The sequence below is a fragment of the Apus apus genome, chromosome 19 (genome assembly GCF_020740795.1).
Source record: "Apus apus isolate bApuApu2 chromosome 19, bApuApu2.pri.cur, whole genome shotgun sequence".
In the NCBI taxonomy this organism is placed as follows: domain Eukaryota; kingdom Metazoa; phylum Chordata; class Aves; order Apodiformes; family Apodidae; genus Apus; species Apus apus.
The window spans coordinates 1454054-1473581 of record NC_067300.1 but is presented as its reverse complement, the minus strand read 5'-3'; the positions used below and the strand labels follow the sequence as shown (position 1 = coordinate 1473581).

At 57.2% G+C, this 19528-nt stretch overlaps 2 protein-coding genes across 2 annotated transcripts; one reads left to right on the top strand and one right to left on the bottom strand.

The window, feature by feature from the left end:
* Positions 1–15: 15 nt before the first annotated feature.
* On the bottom strand, positions 16–9444 carry WDR31 (WD repeat domain 31). Its single transcript, XM_051636552.1, has 10 exons — positions 9418–9444; positions 6946–7053; positions 6022–6184; positions 5384–5458; positions 5144–5288; positions 4960–5060; positions 4336–4403; positions 3807–3948; positions 2373–2535; positions 16–984 (listed from the first exon to the last, which is right to left on the bottom strand). The coding sequence occupies exons 2-10, from the start codon at positions 6990–6992 to the stop codon at positions 824–826; spliced, it is 1065 nt and encodes a 354-aa protein (XP_051492512.1). The 5' UTR covers positions 6993–7053; positions 9418–9444; the 3' UTR covers positions 16–823.
* A 20-nt stretch (positions 9445–9464) lies between these two features.
* BSPRY (B-box and SPRY domain containing) lies at positions 9465–19113 on the top strand. Its single transcript, XM_051636553.1, has 6 exons — positions 9465–9572; positions 10079–10177; positions 10778–11008; positions 12644–12669; positions 14073–14197; positions 18479–19113. The coding sequence occupies exons 1-6, from the start codon at positions 9525–9527 to the stop codon at positions 19003–19005; spliced, it is 1056 nt and encodes a 351-aa protein (XP_051492513.1). The 5' UTR covers positions 9465–9524; the 3' UTR covers positions 19006–19113.
* Positions 19114–19528: the final 415 nt, after the last annotated feature.

The following is a 19528-nucleotide window of genomic DNA, read 5'->3' as shown; positions in this document are numbered from 1 at the left end:
AGAAATGACAGGTACTGCCCAGCACAGTCTGGTTTGTTTGCTGTCATGAAAACCTTCAGGAGAAAAGAGCCATTCACCTGCCCTGTGTCAGCTGGGGAGCAGCTGGTGTCCTTGTCCTGGGGAGTGAGCACAGCTCAGCTCAGCACTGGCAGTGCAGCTGAAGAGGGTTTTGTAAGAAAAAGAAAAACTCAAACCCACTCAAGTTATTTTTCTTCTAGCAGAATGTTGTGGGCTTTCTCCTTCCAGGTGGTGACGGTGGCATCTGCCACGGGGTGCCTGCCAGCTCCTGCTTATTCCCAAGGGAAAGACAGGAGGCCAGCAACCAGCACAGGAAAATCTTTATTTCAGTCTCCTCTTGTACAAGCCTAGACCCCTGTGGGGCTCCGCTGGGTTCTGAATTTTGGACACCAGTGAATGGTCTGCATTTACACTCGTGTTCCTGGGTTACTCCCAGTGCTGGGTTCCTAACCCCCTGCTCAGCTCCACGTGAGTGAGGGCAGGAGCCCCAGTGTTTCCTGCCTTGGTCCCCCTCAGTGCTGCCCCACAGCTTATCACAGAGTCACAGATGGTTTGGGTTGGAAGGACCTTAAAGATCATCTACTTCTACCCTCTGCATGGGCAGGGACACCTCCCACCAGCCCAGGCTGCTCCAAGCCCCATCCAACCTGCCCTTCAACACTGCCAGGGATGGGGCAGCCACAGCTTCCCTGGGCAACCTGAGCACACATCAGGCACCATCCCTCCTGCTGCTGCAGATGCAGGGGGAGCTCTCAGGGAGTTGTGTCCCCCACGTGGGGCTGTGTCTGCCCAGAGGTTACGATGCTCAAAACGCTGCCACCTCCCGCAGCACCCGCTCCGCGCCGTCGCTGAGCTGGAGTAGGTGAATTCCCGAGTTGGAGCTGGCACAGAGCAGCATGGAGCTGGCACAGGCGGCCAGTGAGGCCAGTTGTCCCGCTCCCTCCAGGCACAAAGTGGCCAGGCAGGCTGAGGAGGGGACAGGGAAGTCACTCAGGACACCCGGTTTGCTGCGGGGAGACATGACCACACCGACCTCCGGGCTGCACGTGTCCCTCTGCTCGCTGCACCCTCCCAGTCCTGCAGCTCCATGTCCAATGGAAGAGAGCCCCCCCCGCCTCCCCCTCTAATTCCCAGGGGATCTGTGCCTTGCCCCGTGGCCAGCTGAAGGACCTGGGCTGAGGGCAGGGGCTGCCCTTCCCTGGAGAGGAAGCAGGGATGGACAGACAGACCCCCTGGGCAGAGCTGCACAGCTCACGTGGAGACATTCCCAGAGGGTTTTTTCCCTCCCACATTGCTCATGGTCCAGAACAAATTATTCCCAAGGGCTGTGCTGCACTCACATGCAGTTTTGATAAGCCTCCAAAATGGAAAGAAAATATTTAAGAGTATCCAGCACCACACCAGTCCTCTGTGTGTGTGTGTCTGCTTCTAAAAAGCCCTGAGCAGGATTTGTGCAGAGACACTGACCCCCTGCTGAGCTGCTAAGAGCTGGGTTGACATGGCCATAGAGGCAACTCCTGGCGACTGACACCCTTCCAAGAGCACCCAAATTAAGGCTGAGGGCTGTGAAGGTCACCCAGCTGTGATGGCAACAGGATCAGAACAAAACTTGCTGCCAACCCTGCGGCCACCTCAGTGTGCACGGGCACAGGGTGAAGGAAGAGGGGAGTGAAACAGGTGGTGAGAGTTCTCTGTGGGAGATCAGCAGTTCCTATTTTCATCCTCAGTTCAATAAGTGCATTTGGAGAGGTGCTGAGCCACAGGGAGTGTCTGATGCTGATAACTTCTGCATTTGGGGCCCATCTGTGAACCTGAGCAGCTTCCCAAGAGGTCTCTGCCTCCTGTTGAAGACGTTGCTCAGCAGGGCTGGCAGGTGAACAGCCTGTGTCCAGCTCGGGGAGGACTTAACCCTCACCCCAGCAAAGAGGGTGAATCTCAAAACACCCGTGATTCCCCTTCAAGAGGATGACCAAAGTAAGGGGAACTGCTGACCAGCCACCCACCCTCCAGCACAACTTCTTTCTGCTGTGGAAGGCCCTGGAGTTCCCCTGTTCTTTTGGACTTTTATCATTGCCCCTTCATTGCTGAATTTGGATGTACCTTTAAAAACCAGCTTGTCATCACTTTCAGTTTAGGAAGGACACCCCTAACCTCCAGCTTTACAAACCAAACACCCTCCTTTGCTGGAGGGCAAGCAGCAGCCCCTGGGCCACATCTCCACCCTGCCCTGTGGCTGGATTTGAGTAAAATCCAGAGGATTCAGGCTCCATCAGGCTACTGGGAGAGAGAAATGAAGGAGGTGGTTTTGTTCCCCCCAGGGTAAGGCTCATGGAGTGGGCAGGACCCTCCCCTACCTCCAGTGTCTCTGTCCCAGACCTTCACGGTGCTGTCATGGGAGGAGGTGGCGAGGCTGGGGGCACGGGCCGGGCCCCCCGGCAGGAACACGCAGGAGCTGGTGGTCTGGAGGTGCCCCTGGTACTCACACAGGTGCCTCCTGCTCTGCCGCAGGTCCCACAGCTGCAAGGCAAGGGGCAGCAGCTCAGGGCCTGTCACTGGCCCCTGCCAACACGGAGCTGTTCTACAAGGGCAGGAGGACGGTTCTGGATAACGAGCCCCTTGTCAGTCCTCAGGGTACAGCTCCTGCCTTTGTTCCCTGCTCATGCTCACAGCCCTGGAGAACTTCAAATCCTGAAGGGATTTTCACCATTGGTGACTAAGTGAGGGTGTGCCCACACCCCTGAGAGTGACAGGCTCAGACTGTGTGGGCAGGGAACCACATCTCCAGCCTGCTTCTGTCCCCAGCCCTGCTCTCCCAGGGATGGGATGGGCTCACCCTTTGGATGCTCACATACCAGGCTGGGAACCTGCAGGACTGAATCCCTGGTTTGGAAACACCTCAAGTGTGGGGTCCCTCACAGGCTTTCTGCAAGAACCTTGTGCTCCTCAGTGCTGTTACAGAAACAGAATCCAAGTGCTCTGGCCAGGCAGGGTTCCTGCTCAGATACTCTCTAAGCAGAAGGCCCACCAAAGGGACCAGCAGGAAGGCACCAATGCCCTGGCTGGTGAGACCAGTGTAAGGCTGGCACAGCAGGAGCAAATGGATCCTTGGAGCTCTGATCTCATAGAATCATAGAATGGTTAAGGTTGGAAGGGACCTTAAATATCATGTTCCAACCTCCCTGCCATGAGCAGGGACACCTCCCACCAGACCAGGCTGCACAAGCCTCATCCAACCTGGCCTTGAACACCTCCAGGGAGGGGGCAGCCACAACCTCCTTGGCCAACCTCGCTTCATGGTGAAGAATTTCTGCCTAATATCTAACCTAAATCTCCCCTCTCAGTTTAAAACCATGACCCCTTGTCCTATCATTGCCCTTTCCAGACGGAAAGCCCCTCCCCAGCTTTCCTGGAGCCCCTTCAGGTACTGGAAGGTGCTCTAAGGTCTCCCTGGAACCTTCTCTTCTCCAGGCTGAACACCCCAACTCTCCCAGCCTGTCTCCAGAGCAGAGCTGCTCCAGCCCTCCCATCATCTCTGTGGCCTCCTCTGGGCTTTCTCCAAAGGGTCCAGGTCCTTCCTGAGCTGAGGGCTCCAGAGCTGAACCCAGCACTCCAGGTGGGGTCTCAGCCGTGCAGAGCAGAGGGGCAGAATTCCCTCCCTCCCCCGCCCTGAACAGGATCGGCTTTCTGGGCTGCAGCCCCCGCCGCGGACACGGGGGGGAGGGCACCCCGAGGCAGGACACCCCGAGGCAGGACACCCCGAGGCAGGACTCGCTGCCCAGCAAACTCACGGTGGCCTCGGCGCCCTCCCCGGCGCAGCCGCTGCTGCTGCTGAGGCAGAACCGCCCGTCGGGGCTCACGTCGCAGCAGGTCTGGATGTGCCGCTTGGCCGGGAAGGCGAGTGCCACCCGCAGCTCCCGGCTGTCCCACACCCTGCAAGGAACACCAGCGGGCAAGGGGGGCTTCGGCCACAGCCGCCACCCCGGGCTCCCTCCCGCTGGGTCCCACCGGGTCCCGTCCGTGGGGCAGGTCCCTCTCTCCCTCCCCAGGCTCCCGCTGCATCCTCCTGCTGCCCCGGCCTGGGCGGAGCTCCAGCCAGAGCAGCTCTGCTGAGCTTTCTCTTTCATGAATTCTTCTTTCCTGCCCTCCCCTGGCGAGTGACTTGAAGAGGCCGGCGAGCAGGCAGGTGGCTCGGAGCCACCCCAGCAGGGCGCGGGGGACCAGGTGGTCACGGCAAACAGCTAACGAGCCCCTCGTGCTCTGGCCTCTTCCACAGGCCCCATGTACCATCCCTCCCTTCTCCGCGGCCACAGAACTTACCTGACGGTTTTATCCTCCGAGGTCTGGACCACGTAAGGCTCCCCAGGGACCCAGCACAGATGTGTCACCTGCAGAGAGCAGAGGACGAGCTGAAGCCCAGGCCTGCGGGCACACAGCCACCCACCCTCTCCCCCCTGCTGCTGGGTGAGGAGCAGGAACTGTTGGAGGAAGTTTTCTCTCTGCTTCCCACCAGTGCTGCTCCCCTACAGGATCTGGTCCCAGCGTGGTGACTGGGGGTTGGGTGCAGGCAGGGAGGTGCCAACAGCTCAACAGGACACAGAGCCATGGGAACAGGGACACCATGGCCACCAGACAACTGTGCCCACACCAGTTCCTCTGCCGGGCTGGTACAGCCCCCACTGTGCTTCCAAGAGCTGGAGCACTAATCCATTGCTGTCTCTCCCTTGGTGTCTCTGTGCTCCTGGGCTTGTTGTTGCCTGGAGAACAGAGTCACCAGCCCCAGGGCTTGATGTCTCCAGATGCACAGGCAGCCTGCACAGCTGCTTCAAGGGCTTCTTGTAGCACCAAGCTCAGAGTGAACTCACTCTGTGTGGCTTTACGTGTGAAATGACCGAGCTGGCAGTGATGGGCTGTGACAGGACACAAGGAACCGGCTGCTCCTACCAGATTCCTGGAGATAGTGGCTCGGGCCAGGCACTCTCCAGTCTCTATGTCCCACTTGCACACCGTGTTGTCTCGTGAACCCGTGCACAGCTGGGAGGCATCTGCAACCACAAGTTGATGTGCAAAAATTGCCAAGAAAAGTTGTCAAGGAATCCCTGGGGAATGGGAGCGTGTTGGTCCTCACCCGGGCTCACAGCCAGCCCAGTAACAACCAGGTCGTGCCCTGGGAAGTGCTGGCTTGGCCCTGAACTCCTGTGGAGCTCCCACATCATCACTGTCTTGTCCCGGGATGCGCTGAAGACTCTGCTTGAGTCAGAGGCAGAGGTGACCTGCCAAGGATAAGATGGAGAAGCTGGTCAGCCCCCCCAGTTTCTGACAGGTAACACTCAGGAGACCCCACCACACGTGGGCAGTTGTCACTCACCTTGGTGACCTCCCGCTGGTGGCCGATGAAGCGGTGCAGCTCAGCCCCAGACCTCCAGCTGCAGACAGCCACGCTCTGCAGGGACAGGACAGGCCATCAGCAGGGCTGGCAGGATGGGGGGGAGGACTATGCACCTGCTTGGCTATGGTACACTGAGCCCTGTGCATGGTCCATGCTTGGAGAGGGAACAGGTTCTGCTGGTTTAGAGCTCCTACAGCATTTACCACTGACTTTAGAGCCTGACCAGGTAACAAGAGAAGGGCCAGTCCAGGGTTTCCAAGCCTGGGTGAGGGCATCTAAGAACAAATCCTTCCCTGTGAGGGTGGTGAGACCCTGGCCAAGGTTGCCCAGGGAGGCTGTGGCTGCCCCATCCCTGGCAGTGTTGAAGGGCAGGTTGGATGGGGCTTGGAGCAACCTGGGCTGGTGGGAGGTGTCCCTGCCCATGGCAGGTTACAAAATCAAGGTGCTGCACTGAGCACCCTCACTCCAAGCTCTTATTTCTGAATTCAGGAACTCACCAAGTTGTTACCCCTCAGGGAAATGTTTGACGCTCCCATTTAAACCTCCCTTTCCCAACCTGTCCATGCACTTCCCCACCTGTAACTGTGCTTTGTGCCCCATGCTGGGGGGTACCTCACCTTGTCCCTTCCTCCCCACACACACAGGTCTGGCTGGAGAGCAGCCACCGAGGTGACAGCCTGGGAGGTGACAGCCTGGGAGGTGACAGCCTGGGAGGTGACAGCCTGGCCGCGCTGCTGGCTGGCTCGGCAGGGTCCCAGCTCTCCTGCGGAGCCATCGGCCCTGCAAGGGGCAGAGAGACAGTGGTGGGACATGCAGGGCATTTCGAGGCCAAGTCAGGATGATGTTCCCCATGGAGGCCAAGGTCTGGGAGGCGGCACCACCGGCTGGGCTGCAGAAGGACAACACCTGCCTTTGGAGAGCTGAAGAGGAGCTGTGAGTGGACAAATGCTCGCCTGGGATGGAGTAGAACCATTTCACTTCTAGAGCTGCTAAATACTTTGGTGCTCACTCACTCCACACTGCTACAAAGAACAGAACGAAGCTGTATTTTGACCTTTCCAGCCTCCTCTTCAACTAGAACCTCTCAGGCTCTGCTGCTCTCCTTTGCTCTGACACCAGCCTTGCTGAGCACATGGTGTCCCACCCTGTGCTTTCAGCTGATCTCCAGGCAGAGACTGCCCACCTTGCTGCCAAAGACCCAGTTATTTCACCCTGCTGATGAAAGCTGATGACACTCTCTGCAGAGACAGTGAAACAGTTTGGATATTTGGGCCCAACAGCCACCCCTGGTGCCTTAGCCACCACAGGGCATGACCACGGGCCACGTGCACATGCTCGGCTGCTCCTGTGAGCTACATTCTGGATTTCAGTCCCTCAAAGAAGCAGAGCAGTATTTAGAAGCAAGAGTCAAAAATCAAAACCTGATTCATACATTCAATGAAACTAACCCTGTGTGCTTGCTATGTTCTGTCTCCGTTTGCTGTTCTCTACTAACTCTCAGAGGTGGTTTAAATTAAGATGCTCATCTGGTGTTGCCTTACCTGTATTTGGTGGCTGTGAAGCTGTTTTTACTCTGCAGTTTCCCCATGGCCTTGTCAACCAGCACAGCTCCACTACAGCAGCAGCACCTCAGGCACCTGAGACATCACCTGTGGGACAGGAGACATGGCATTACTGGAATCCAGGGCAGGCTCTGCTTGTAACATGTTGGATAAAGTGCTGAGAACACATTGTCTACATCTTAACTTCATTTAGAATCAGAAGAAACCCCTCAGAGGGGGGCAGAGCTGGAGCTCGTGAGGCAAACCTTTTGTTTAGAGCAGAGCCAGCTCCAGAGATGAAATTACTGGGACGTCCCAGCTGAGCTTTAAAAAACACACAAGCTTGGTGAGGCCACAACAGAAAAGGAGTTGCTGCCTGTAATTCTAGAGCCTTGTGCCTGCTCTTACTCCTGTGCCTGCTCTTGGCTTCCATATTTCCCAGAGATCCCAATCTCCAGCCTGGTGAATGCAAACACCTTCAGCCTGCAGGTTGTACAGCTGGATGGTGGGACCAAGACAACCAGAGCCACAGCACTTGCTTGGCATGGTCTTCCTGCAGGGACTCCTGGGGAACACCAGCTATGCCCAAACCCAAGGTCCAGGCCAGACAACACCATCTTGCTAACCCAGGTGTACTCAGCAAAGGAAGACACCCTGCCCAGGTGACACCCACCTGCCCTGTCCCAGGGTGTCCCTCTGAACAGCCTGTCCCATGGGAGCACCCAGCTGGGTGCAGGAGCCTCCATCAGAGCAGGGCTTGGGCCAGGACAGCGTCTCTGCCTCTTCTCCTCACAGTCACAGACCAAGCAGAGACCAGTTTCAATGACAGGGAATTGTCACATACAGTAATTGGCTGCTCCTTGGCTCAACACCCACTCCCTGGATCCAGGCTGTGCCAGGGGTACCTTAGCATTCCCATCTCCTGAGTCAACAGTGTTTTGCCAATAAAAATCAGGAAAAAAAAACCCACCTGCTTGTTCCAGCAACAAAAACCTGTCCCTGAAGGCTCTGCCCACAAGAACTTGAGAATAAAAGACTTGAAGCACTGAGCAGAGGGGTTGGGTTTCTACAAAACATCCCCTTTCTATTTTTACCCTGGGCAGCTTTTCTGATTAGCAGTTAGTAATACCCAGCTCATCTCCACCTGTTCCACCCCTGAGTTTGCAGGTTCAAGTGATGTGAAGAGCAATGAATCTCACAGCTGAGGGTCAGTGATAATTGGGCAATTTACTTCTTCAAAACAGACCAAGCATCCAAATAATTCCAATACATTAGAAACAAACATAACGTTTGTGGTTTTGTGTTTGTTTGTTTGTTTATTTACAATGGGACAACTCAGGGAGTTGTTTCTCCTGCAAAACAGATTCTAGGAAAAAGCTAAGAGGTAAATTCTGATTTATTATTTATTTAAATTACAAGGGTTACACTGTTTCCCAACCAGCAGTTAAGTTTCCCCACTCCTGGCTAATGTGCACTTGGCATGGTTCCTGCCTGCAGCCCAGCTCCAACCAAGCTGGATGAAGGCAAAAAGCTGCCTGTGACCAGGGGAGGCTGCAAGGAAAGCAGGAGGTCTCTCTGGGGTCCAACCACCTTCTGCCTCTTGCCCACGGAAAAAAAAAAAAAAAGAAGATATATTTTTCTGCAACCTAACCAGGAGCAGCAGGTGCTCAGGCAGGATGTTGATCTGAGGTTTTCCTGTCTGCCAGGGAGGAGAGGAGGATAAACCTCCCTCCACGGGGTTTGTCAGGAGCCTGCTCCATCACAAAGCTCTGCAGCAACACAGGGATCCTGCTGCAAAGCATCCGTACAAAGCTACACCCGCCAGGAGGTGGAATTTCGTGCTAGATGATCTCCTGCCCTCCCCCCCCAAATTAACAGAAATAAAACCCATCTTTTTACTAAATTGTTCTTAAAAAATAGCCCAGGCTGCTGCCTCAGCCCCTCCAGGTGCTTCAGTGAGACCCACGCCGGGGAACAAGGGAACGCCCATTTCCACAGCAGAGGCACAGGAACCTCAGCAGAGCCCTCGCCCCGTTGTCCTGGGGCGTTACATCCTCCAGAACCAGCTTGGGACAGGGCTGGCCCCAGGGTGACGGTGCAGGTCCCTGTAGCCGGGGGCGGCCCTGGGGGGGGAGCACAGGGTGCACCCCGGGTCCCTGCAGGGGGGGGGGAGCCCTGTGGGTGCCACAGGGGGGTAGTGCAGGTCCCTACAGTGCGGGCAGCCTCTGGGAGGGGACAACATGGGTCCCTAGAGCTGGGGAAACCCCATAGCAAGCCTGTGGGGCAGCCCCTTGGACGGGCAGGGGGGCAAGAAGGGTCCCCGTAGCTCCCTGGACAAGGGCACTGGGACCAGCACCCGGCTGGGGAAGCCCGCGGGGAGGGCCCGGGCAGCCCTGGGGGAAGCTGTGCGGGCAAAACGGGGACAATGTCCGCACAGAAGCGGGGCAGCCCAGCCCGGTGCCGCGCACTCACCAGGGCCGCGCCCGCGCTCCCGTCCCCTCCCGTTCCGTTCCGTTCCGTTCCCTCCCGCTCCCGGGCGGGGCGCGGGGCGGGGCCGCCCGGGCAGGTGCGGGCTCAGGATGGCCCAGCGGGGCCGGGGGCTGCCCGAGCGGGCGGCGGAGCTGCGGGTGAGCGCGGGGCCGGCCCCGCACCGCGCCGGCCTTGGGGCTGCGGCGGGGGGGCCGGGGTCGTCTGGGGAGTTCCCGGCGGGGCGTGGGGCGGTGGGTTCCCTGTGAGGTCCCCTGTGAGGATGGGGCTCTCTGTGGGGCTGGGGAGGGGGAGGTCCCTGGTGGGGTGCGGAGCCGGACAGGAGGTCCTTCGCGGGGAGGGGGTTTGGTGTGGGGCCATGTGAGGGGTCCCCGTGGGGAGGAGGGTTTCCTTTGGGGTTCCGGGCGGCGTGTGGGGCTGTGGGCCGGCCCTGGTGGGAGGTGGGGCTGTGTTGAGGGGTGCCCCGAGGGGAGAGGGGCTCTTTGTAGGGCTCCACGTGGGGCGTGGGGCCATGTGATGGGTGGCCCGTGGGAAGGGGGGCTCTTTGCGGGGCCGCTGGTGGGGTGTGGGGCTGCTGGGCAGGCTGAGCGGGGGGTCTCGGGGCTGCCATCAGCCCCCCAGGCCCACACGCTGCTCCACGTTCCAGAACAGGATCGTGGACCGGTGTGAGCAGCTGCAGCTGCAGAGCGCGGCCATCGCCCGGCACCTGGAGCAGGTGCTGCCCTCCAAGGACCAGGGCGTCCTGGTGAGTCCCTGGTCCCAGGGTGTCCTGGGGGGTCCCTGCCCCTGGTCCCAGCACGGAGTGGGGCTGCCTCCCCCCCATGCACATCATGCCTGTCGGAGGTGCTGAGCTCTTGGGAGGCTCATCTGTGTGTGTGGTTTGTCCCCCTCCTGCCCCACAGCTGGTGCCAGCAGAGTGCTCTGTCATTGCTGCTTCATCTGCCTGACAAATGCACGCAAACCATAAATGTGTTGGTGTTGGTGTACAGCCAGCCAGCATCCCACCAGGACCAGTCTTAACCATTCCTGGTTTTATTTGTGTCTTGCTGTCACCAAGGGCAAAAGGTGGTTCTCGTGGTAGCTCTGTTACTTGCTAACAGCGAACCCTGGGAGATCTGCTGCAGCCTGGGACTCTGGTTCCTCACAGGTTGTTACTCCAGTCCTTAGGGCTAGGCCAGAAGGCAGAAGACAGGTTTGGGATTGGTTGTCTCATTTACCTCTGCCTGCATCATGATGATTATCATGGCTTGGGCTCAGTTAACGTGGTCTGAACAGCTGAGCCCGCGGGTGCTCCTGTTGGGGTTGGAGCAAGGCTGACGGGTCTCCTCCCTCCTGGCTGGGGCAGAGCGCGGCCAACGCGGCGCGGGAGCTGGTGATCCAGAGGCTGATCTTCGTGGGGAAGGCCTGTGAGGATGAAGAGCAGCGGTTGCTGGAGAAGGTGCAGGTGGAGGAGGAGCGGGCGCAGCAGAGCATCCTGAGCCAGCGGGCGCACTGGGCGGAGGCTCTGCAGAAGCTGGCTGCCCTCCGCACCTACCTGGTGGACATGATCACCCAGCTGGATGACCAGGGCCTGGTGGTGAGTCCTGCTCCTTGTACCAAGGGATGGGTCAGCCAGCCCAGGAGTGACCAGGACTTTTTATGGGTATTAAATATGGCCTTCAGCCACTTGCTGCACTGACAGCAAGGAGGCAGAGTTGGACAGGTCCTGTGTTTGCAGGTCTAGCTCAGGGAAGCTCCTTCACCTGGTCCTGACAAGCCCTTGTAGTACTTAAGTGGTTCCTAGAGCATCTGCTCTGCCCCGTGCTGCTCTGGTGTGCAGTGAGGTTCAGAACTGCCCACTCAGGTCTCTGAGCTCTTGGCTTGAAGCTGCCAGCTCAGGACAGCTGTGGTGAGAGCTGCTCTAACAGCAGTTAGCTTGGGCCACTGGTTTTCTCATGTTCTGTCTAGTTTCAAACAAAATGTCACCCCTGGGAGCACCTGTAGCTCCTCTTGAAGGTCTGCCTGGCACACTCTGTTGGGGATATTCACCAAGCAGCCCAGGTTGCCTTTGCTCAGTTCCTTTGCTGCCCACCTCATGGTCTCAGTTTACCCGGTGATTCCTCTCGCAGAGGGAGCAGGAGCGTTGTACCCCTTGGCCTCTGCTCACCACACCTAACGTGGTGAAGAGGGGGCAGCAGCTCTGCTTGGGAAACAGAACCAGCCCCATGGACGGAAGGTCAATGGTGGGATCAGCAGCTCCTGTCCTGCCCCAGCAGCTCAGCAGGCTGGGCTGGGAAGGGAGATCCAGCAGGTGCCCAGGGCAGAAAACAGTGGGACCCTCAGCTTATGCTTTTGCCACGTAGTGCAGGGAAAACAGGGGTAGTGTGTTCTCCACCTTGGTTCATTGGTGTTGGGATTTGTGTGTGTCAGGTGTGTGTTTCACAGGAAAGGGAGGGGCACACAGAGCACCCTGCAGCTCGTACCTGAGCAGGGGTCAAGTCTTTTCCTACCACTTTGCTAATTGGGCTGTGCCTTGAGAATGGACCATTCCCAGCAGGTGCAGAAACAAGGGTGACGGATCCCAAGGTTACCTGACTCTTGGCTTAGGTCCTGTGCAGCACCACCCCTTACTGAAAGCTTTGGGGGTTGGTTGCTGCAAGCAGAGAATGTTCTTGCAGTGTGTCCCAGCAGCGTGGGGAGACCTCGTGGCTGGGGTCTCTGGGCAAGGCAGGGTGCAGTGGTGGGACCTTCCAGATGCAGACAGGCTGGTGTCTACCAGAGGGTGCAGAGTATGAGCTGGTTCTTTGTGGGCCCAGGACTTTCCAGGTGTCTCAGCTCTCCCATGTGTTTCCCTTGTGCCAGGCCCCACTGAGGATCTCTGCCCTCACACACAGCAGAAGGTGGCAGCTCTGTCCAGGTGCTCCCGTGCCCTTCTGGAGCTATTTGTCACCCAGCCACCTGGTCCCACTGGGGCAGCAGACACTACCTCTAGCTAGATGTAGAAGATGTGTCGCCCACAGTCATTCCCACTCATTTTCTGAGGCAGGGAGTGGGAGGTGCTGGAGCGGAGGACAAGGGATGGTGGACACTCCCCAGGGCCAGGGTTGGGGTGAGGAGTGGTTCCTCTGGGTCAGGAAGGAGAACTGTTCTCCCTGGGTCCTGGGTTTGCTGTGCTTGGGATGTTATCTGTGGGAATTTCAGCTGTGATGACTCTTTCTCTCCTTGTCCCCAGCACGCACAACAAGAGATCTTTGAGAGGTGAGTACCTGGCTGGTCCTGGTCCTTTCCCTGTCCCCTGCACCCTCTGTGGCTCCTGCTGTGAGCAGCATGGCATTCCTCAGGCAGCAGGTGACACCCCCTCTTTCCATCCTCTTGCTGCTTTTGTGGAGGACAAGGACACAGGTGCCAGCAAGGCCTCTTGTCTCTGCTTCACGTGCTGTGCTGCAGCTCCAGACAGAGAATGTCTCCCCAGAGGCATTGCCAGATGGGCTGGCCCTGGCTTACTGGATTAACAGAATCCCAGACTGGTTTGGGTTGGAAGGACCTTAAAGATCATCTAGTTCCAACCCCCTGCACGGGCAGGGACACCTCCCACCAGCCCAGGCTGCTCCAAGCCCCATCCAACCTGCCCTTCAACACTGCCAGGGATGGGGCAGCCACAGCTTCCCTGGGCAACCTGGGCCAGGGTCTCACCACCCTCACAGCAAAGAATTTCCTCCTCATGTCTCCTCTAAATCTCTCCTCTTCCAGTTTTAAGCCATTATCCTTTGTTCTCTCCCTCCCTGCCCTTGTCCAAAGTCCCTCCCCAGCTTTCCTGGAGCACCATCAGGTACTGGGAGACCTCCAGCTCCTATAAACTCCCCAGGGCTTCTGGGGAGATGGAGCCTGTCCCTGTCAGGTTGGCAGGAGGGAGGATTGTCCACCTGGAGAGCTTGCTGCTCTGTACCTGGGGGCTGCTGGCACTGCACTGCCCGGGGGACATCACGCTCAAGCTCCACACCTTTGGGGGCTGCCAGCATTCCTGACAGCCACCACTGGTAACACTGGGCAGCTCTTCCTTGAGAAGGCAGCGTTTTCACTGCTCTTTGTTTCCCTGCTGCTGCAGGGGTGCTGGCTGGCACTGGATGGACTTCCAGGGATATCTTTGCCTGGATCCTGCCTGTACAGAGTCAGAAACCAGCCCCAGCGCATCAGCAGCGCTCGGTGCCGGAGCCTTCAGGCACAGCCATGAGCTCTGTGTGTGCTGCAGGCCATGGACACAGCAAAGCCTCCCCAGAGCCCCCTCCCTCTGCCTTGTTCCCCTGGGCTCTGCAGCCGGGCTGTGCTGGTAAGAGGGGGATGTGGCTCTCCCTGCAGCCTCTGGCTCTGCCCCTCGCTGGCCGCTCCCAGGCGTGTTTAATCTGCCTCTCCTGAGCAAGGAGGCTGTTGACTCAGGCTGCTGGGATGGGATTGTGAAACACTTGAAGTCCTTTCAGAAGGGACTGTAATCAAAGCCAACCGAAAGTATCACTCGGGAGGAGAGTTTGCCCAGAACCTCCTGGTGTGGTTTCCCTGCAGCCAATGCTCCTCTTGCCGCTGCTCCAGCTCAGATTTCTTACACGTCCCCAGTGCTGTTCAATAAATCATTGTGTTTCTGAATAACTCTTGTGTTCCCTTGCTAGGACAGAGGTGGCGGAGGGAATCTTGGAGCCACAGGAGTCCCCAAAGTTAAACTTTAACCAGACGTGTGTCCAGAGTCCACTGCTGCAGCGCCTGTGGGCCTCTGCTGTTCTCTGCTGCCTGGCAGGTCAGTGTCTCGCTCAGGTCTCGTGCTCTCTGGGCATTCCTGCACCCTCACTCGTGTTGTTCCCAAAGAAACACCCTGATGCTGCGTCGAAACATCCTGATGCTGTGTTCTGGCCAGGACCTGGGGCATCCTGCCCTCCTCTGCTGTCCCAGCCCTGCCCGTTCCTTGGAGCCCCCAGCCAGGGTGGCAGCAGCAGCTGCAGGAGGTTTGGGAGGTTCAGGAGTGGGGACAGTGGCTTGAAGCAGCTGGTTGTGGCTGAGAGGAGAAGTGGCTTGAACAGACTGTGTCTTGTATCAGCTCTGTTGCTTAACCTCACTTGTTATTTTTTTCCATTTCCTGGGTCACTTGGTGACAGCTGTAAAGCTGATGCTGCCAGAGGAGCCTCAGCCACAGAAATCCCTCTTTGCTGCCTTTAGTTAGCACTGCCCTGCTGGTGGTTTTAGAAGAGGGTGAACTCACCCACGTGGCATCTGTGAGACGCTCTGACGTGCTGGATCGAGGAGTAAATGCAGTAGTTTTCTGATCATGGGCTGAGATTGTGGCTCTGCACAAGTGGGTGGTTTGTCAGAGATGGTTGTGATCTGGCTCAGCCCTTGCTGTGCAGCTGAGGTGGCACTGGAGGCCTTGGTCAGGCCAGAGACCTGCCCTGGGTACAGCTTTACCAGGCTTGGCTCTGCTGAGCAGGGAGGGATGTTTTTCTGGCTGTGATCTGCTTGAGTTGCTGATAGAGAAATGTTTGCTTTTACTCTTGCTTTCAGGCCATCACTGGAGCATTTCAAATGTATTCTTTGTCCCTCAAAGCTGGCAGTATCCTTCACAACTTGAGAACATTTGTCCCATGTGCCACCTCAGGAACAATCCCTGAGATCATCTTCCCAGAGCTTTTGCATTAACCTTTGATTTTTTCTCATCTCACTCTTCATGCTGCTGAGTGATTCACAGCTCTTCCCTGTTCCCAGGCCCTTCTCCAAGGTGTGCACTTGGGGCTTTTATTGCTCTCCTGTTTTCCAGAAGTAGCTTGAGAACCTGTTCGTGTCAGACACCACCAACATTTGTCTCTTTTGCTGCAGACTCCAGTGTTGTTCTTCCTTGGTGATGAATTTCCCTCTGTTTTGAGTCTCTGAGTGCTGGCAGCCATGCAGGCTCCCGCAGTTGTAGGTTGGCCAAGTTGTGCAGCAGGTTCTCAGCAGATGTCCAGAGCTGTCAAGCCATGCAGGAAACCTTTCCCTAATTCTCTTTGTTGTGACCTGGATTTTTTTTATGGATTCCTTTCCCAATAGTGTCCTTGTCAAATGTCAGAACTCTTGATGCTTTTGATCCTAGTAGTGAGTCCTTAGGGGCTGTTATTGCACTCTGGTTTGGGTTTCTTTGGGGTATTTTTGGGTGGTTACATTTCACATGCCATTATTGCATGCTGAGGATCCCTGCCATATCCTTGCTTATCTCCCTAATCCACAGGCCACCCTGAGAAATCCAACTGCACTGCTCCTAACTTTCAGTAAGACCCAGTCATGTCTTGTTTCCCTTGGTCCCTCCTCCCAGAGGCAGCTGAGCTGGAAATCTTGTTTATTTGCTTGAAAACAGTAAACTAGCCATGACAGCTTATCCCATCACCTCTCAAAAACGTGGAAACCAGCAGGCAGAAAACTCATAATTTCACCCTTAAAAATAAATACTATTCCTTTGATGTCTTCACTTAGCATCCAAGCTTCTGTATGGCCTGTAACTGGGGTTGGGAGCTTCCTCCTTAACCCAAGAGATGATCTAAATCTCTGGGTGCTGTTCTGAAAAGGTTCTGGCTTCATGGCCAGCCAGGTCAGTCCTGTTGGGGTAAGGGTGATGCTGACTGCAGACCTGGTGGAGGAGCCTCTGCAGGGGTGGCACAGAGGGACACTGTCCCACCTGGCTGGGGTACTGGGCTGCTCATGGTGACCTTCTGCTTCAGGGACCAAGCTGGGTCTGGATTCCAGCTTGGTGCCTAAACTAAGCTGTGAGGATTTTCATTTCAGATGTGTCAGCTTGGAAAGGGGAAGTTGGGGTTTTAAAAGTAGTCAGACATGCTGCAGCTAACCCATGGGTCCTTGATGGAGCCACTCTGATGGGTGCTGCACACAGGGAAACCAGATTTTTGGGGTGAGATGAGCTCCCACTGCAATTGTTCATCAGAGCACACAGGGATACCCAGAGGGCAGATTTCATCATGACAAAACACTTGTCTGTGTGGGAGAGTTTGCTGATCTGAATTACTCTGCTGTTACTCTGCCAGCACTTCCCCTCCCTCAGCTGCTCCCCTGGGATCATGGTTCCACAGTGAAGCTCCATGGGTGTCACCAGGGTGGTATTTCCTCATGCAGATGATCCCTGCATGAGAACACCAGAATGCAGCCCCGTACCTAGGGAAGGTGGGTGTTGCACAACATGAGGTTTAATGTCAGAGGAAGATAAAGTCTCACACTGCTCCGTTTTCTATGAATTCATCACAGTGTTTGGCTTCCTGGAAAGGCAACTCACAGACTGGCAGCGTGGCCAAACCCAACTGCAGGGACCTTTGCAGGGCACAGCGTGGCTGGCAGGCACACTGCAAAGTGTTTGGCTGCTGCTCGGTGGAAGAAATGGTCAAACAAACAAGGCTGTCTGCTTCAGCTGGAAGGGGATGCTGTCCTCAGCCCCTCTTTCTGCTCACTGCTGCCCACAAAAGCTTCCACCTGAGGTGCAGGCCAGAGTGGCACTTCCACCCTGTGCAAACTGGTAATTCAGCCTCGGTTCATATTCCGGGGAGAACCAGGGCAGGTGCAGCCCAGGAAACCTCACTGGTTGCAGGGTTGCTGCCCTGGGGCCGTGGAGGTGCTGGAGCTCATCAGGCTCTGGGATGACCCTGCTCAGCTGCAGTGCAATGGTTGGATTCTTTAAGGGCCTCATCCTGCCACGTGCTGGATGCTGAGCAGAGAGTGACTGGGAGATGGCAGCAGCTGGTGTGATCTGGTGGAGCTTTGCTGAGGAGAGCAAAGGACTGCCCTGCTCCAGCTTTGTTTTAAGACCTAAAATGAACGATGTGAGGGTGGGGGAGGGCAGGGCAAGGAGAGGCACCCTTGAGTAGAAACTCCCCGGGAGCAGCTGAGTCAGCTGGGCATCAGCCTCCTCTCCTTGCTTAGCCAATGTACAGATTTGCAGGTATCTCTGATACCTGGTGCCATCTCACTCCACTGCTTCAGCCCCCTCCAGGTGGCTTGATTCATGACTTGGGCTTTGCAGGAGGAAAGGGATTTTCCCTGCCCAGCCCTCTCCATTCCTCCTCCTTCCTGTACTACTGGCTCTGCAGGTTCTCTGCAAACAGCCCTGCCTCTTGGCTCACCCTGCAGAGAAGTCTGGTCCTGCTCGCCCATAGTGGGGATGGGAAGGGGCAGGGCTGAGATTTGGATCTCTCCCCAAAGCAGGATGAACCAAAGCTGCTGAGTTCTGTTTTGTGGGGTTCAGAACAGGGTCAGTGTAAGATAAGCAGCATCTTCCCCATGTGCTGGGCACTGGTGAGGCTGCACCTCAAATCCTGGGGTCAGTTTTAGCTCCATCACTATAAGAAGGACATGGAGGGGCTGAAGCATGTCCAGAGAAGGGCAAGGGAGCAGGGAAGGGGCTGGAGCACAAGTCTGAGCAGGAGCAGCTGAGGGAGCTGGGGGTGTCCAGCCTGGAGACAAGGAGCTGAGGGGAGACCTGCTGGCTCTGCAGCTGCCTGAGAGGAGGTTGGAGCCAGGGGGGTTGGTCTCTGCTACCCAGGAACAAGTGATAGAGCAGGAGGAAATGGCCTTAAGTTGCCTGAGGAGGTTTAGATTGGATATTGGGAACAATTTCTTCCTGGAGAGGGTTGTCAGGGCCTGGCCCAGGCTGCCCAGGCCAGGGGTGGAGTCCCCATCCCTGGAGGGATTTCAAAACCATGTAGATGTGGTGCTGAGGGATGTGGGGCAGTGGTGGCCTTGGCAGGGCTGGGTTGATGGTTGGACTTGATCATAAAGCTCTTTTCCAATCAAAACAGTTCTATGATTCTATGATCTTCTCTGACTCTGCAGGACTTTAGTGCAAGGGTGGAGAGGTGTCTGGTGAAGTCTGAGCTGTGATGAGTCTCTGTGATGAGGCGGGGAAGCTGTGGGTTGGGGGTCTGGCCACCGGGCTGAGCCCCCAGCACCGTGTCCCCCCGGGAGCAGGACGTGCCTCCGACGGCCGTCACTCCTTTGGGCAGCTCAGGCAGAGCCCACCAGGCTGGAGCTCGTTGCGTGGCTTCTCTTGCAGGCTCACAGGAGGTTCACATCGATGAGAAAACCGTCAGCCCCCAGCTCAGCCTGTCGGAAGACAAGAAAACCCTGACCTTCAGCCCCAAGAAAGCCAAGGTGGAGGAGGGCTGCCCCGAGCGCTTTGACCACTGGCCCAACGCTTTGGCTACCGCGCCTTTCCGCTCGGGAGTCTGCGCGTGGAGGGTCAGCGTGGAGAAGAGCTGTGCCTACAAGCTGGGGGTTTGCTACAGCTCCCTGCCACGCCGGGGGGCTGGCAACGAAGCCCGCCTGGGTTTCAACGCGGCCTCCTGGGTCTTCTCGCGCTACGACAAGGAGTTCCGGTTCCTGCACGCCGGGCAGGCGCGGCCGGTGCCGCTGCTCCGCTCCCCGGCCGAGATCGGGGTGCTGCTTGACTTTGGGGGAGGGGAGCTGCTCTTTTACGACCCCGATTCCTGCACCATCCTCTTCTCCCACAGGGAGCCCTTTGGCGAGCCCCTCTACCCCGTCTTTGCTGTGGCCCACGAGAGCATCTCGCTGGTGCGCTGAGCTGGGGTGTCTGCGGGGACGGTGTGCGCCCCGCGGCGCCTTCGGGGGGGAAGGGAGCCCAGGGGCTGCGGGCTGTGTACAGCAGAGCTTGGACAACACCTGCCTTCAGCCTGTCTGTTCTTCACTCCTCGTTAGGGGCCTTCCAGTCCCTGAAGGGGCTGCAGGAAAGCTGGGGAGGGACTTGGGACAAGGGCAGGGAGGGAGAGGACAAGACGGATGGTTTAAAACTGGAAGAGGGGAGATTGAGGTGAGACACCAGGAAGAAATTCTTCACTCTGAGAGTGGTGAGACCCTGGCCCAGGTTGCCCAGGGAAGCTGTGGCTGCCCCATCCCTGGCAGTGTTGAAGGGCAGGTTGGATGGGGCTTGGAGCAACCTGGGCTGGTGGGAGGTGTCCCTGCCCATGCAGGGGGTTGGATCTAAATTATCTTTAAGGTCCTTCCAACCCAAACCAGTCTGGGATTCTATGGTTATCAGGACACACTTTTGGGAGCAGCAGCCCTGTACTAGCACAGGGACGGCACC

Bases quoted from the DNA above. Each gene is read 5' to 3' on its own strand.
- WDR31 (XM_051636552.1), bottom strand. From the start codon at position 6,992: ATGGGGAAACTGCAGAGTAAAAACAGCTTCACAGCCACCAAATACAG. The intron at 2,536-3,806 runs GTGAGTTTGCTG...CTTGCCTTGCAG, and splicing joins GGGAGGGCGCCGAGGCCACC to CTGTGGGACCTGCGGCAGAG. The intron at 985-2,372 runs GTAGGGGAGGGT...TCCCCTCCTCAG, and splicing joins CTGGGACAGAGACACTGGAG to CCTGCCTGGCCACTTTGTGC.
- BSPRY (XM_051636553.1), top strand. From the start codon at position 9,525: ATGGCCCAGCGGGGCCGGGGGCTGCCCGAGCGGGCGGCGGAGCTGCGG. The intron at 10,178-10,777 runs GTGAGTCCCTGG...TGGCTGGGGCAG, and splicing joins CCAAGGACCAGGGCGTCCTG to AGCGCGGCCAACGCGGCGCG. The intron at 14,198-18,478 runs GTCAGTGTCTCG...CTTCTCTTGCAG, and splicing joins TGTTCTCTGCTGCCTGGCAG to GCTCACAGGAGGTTCACATC.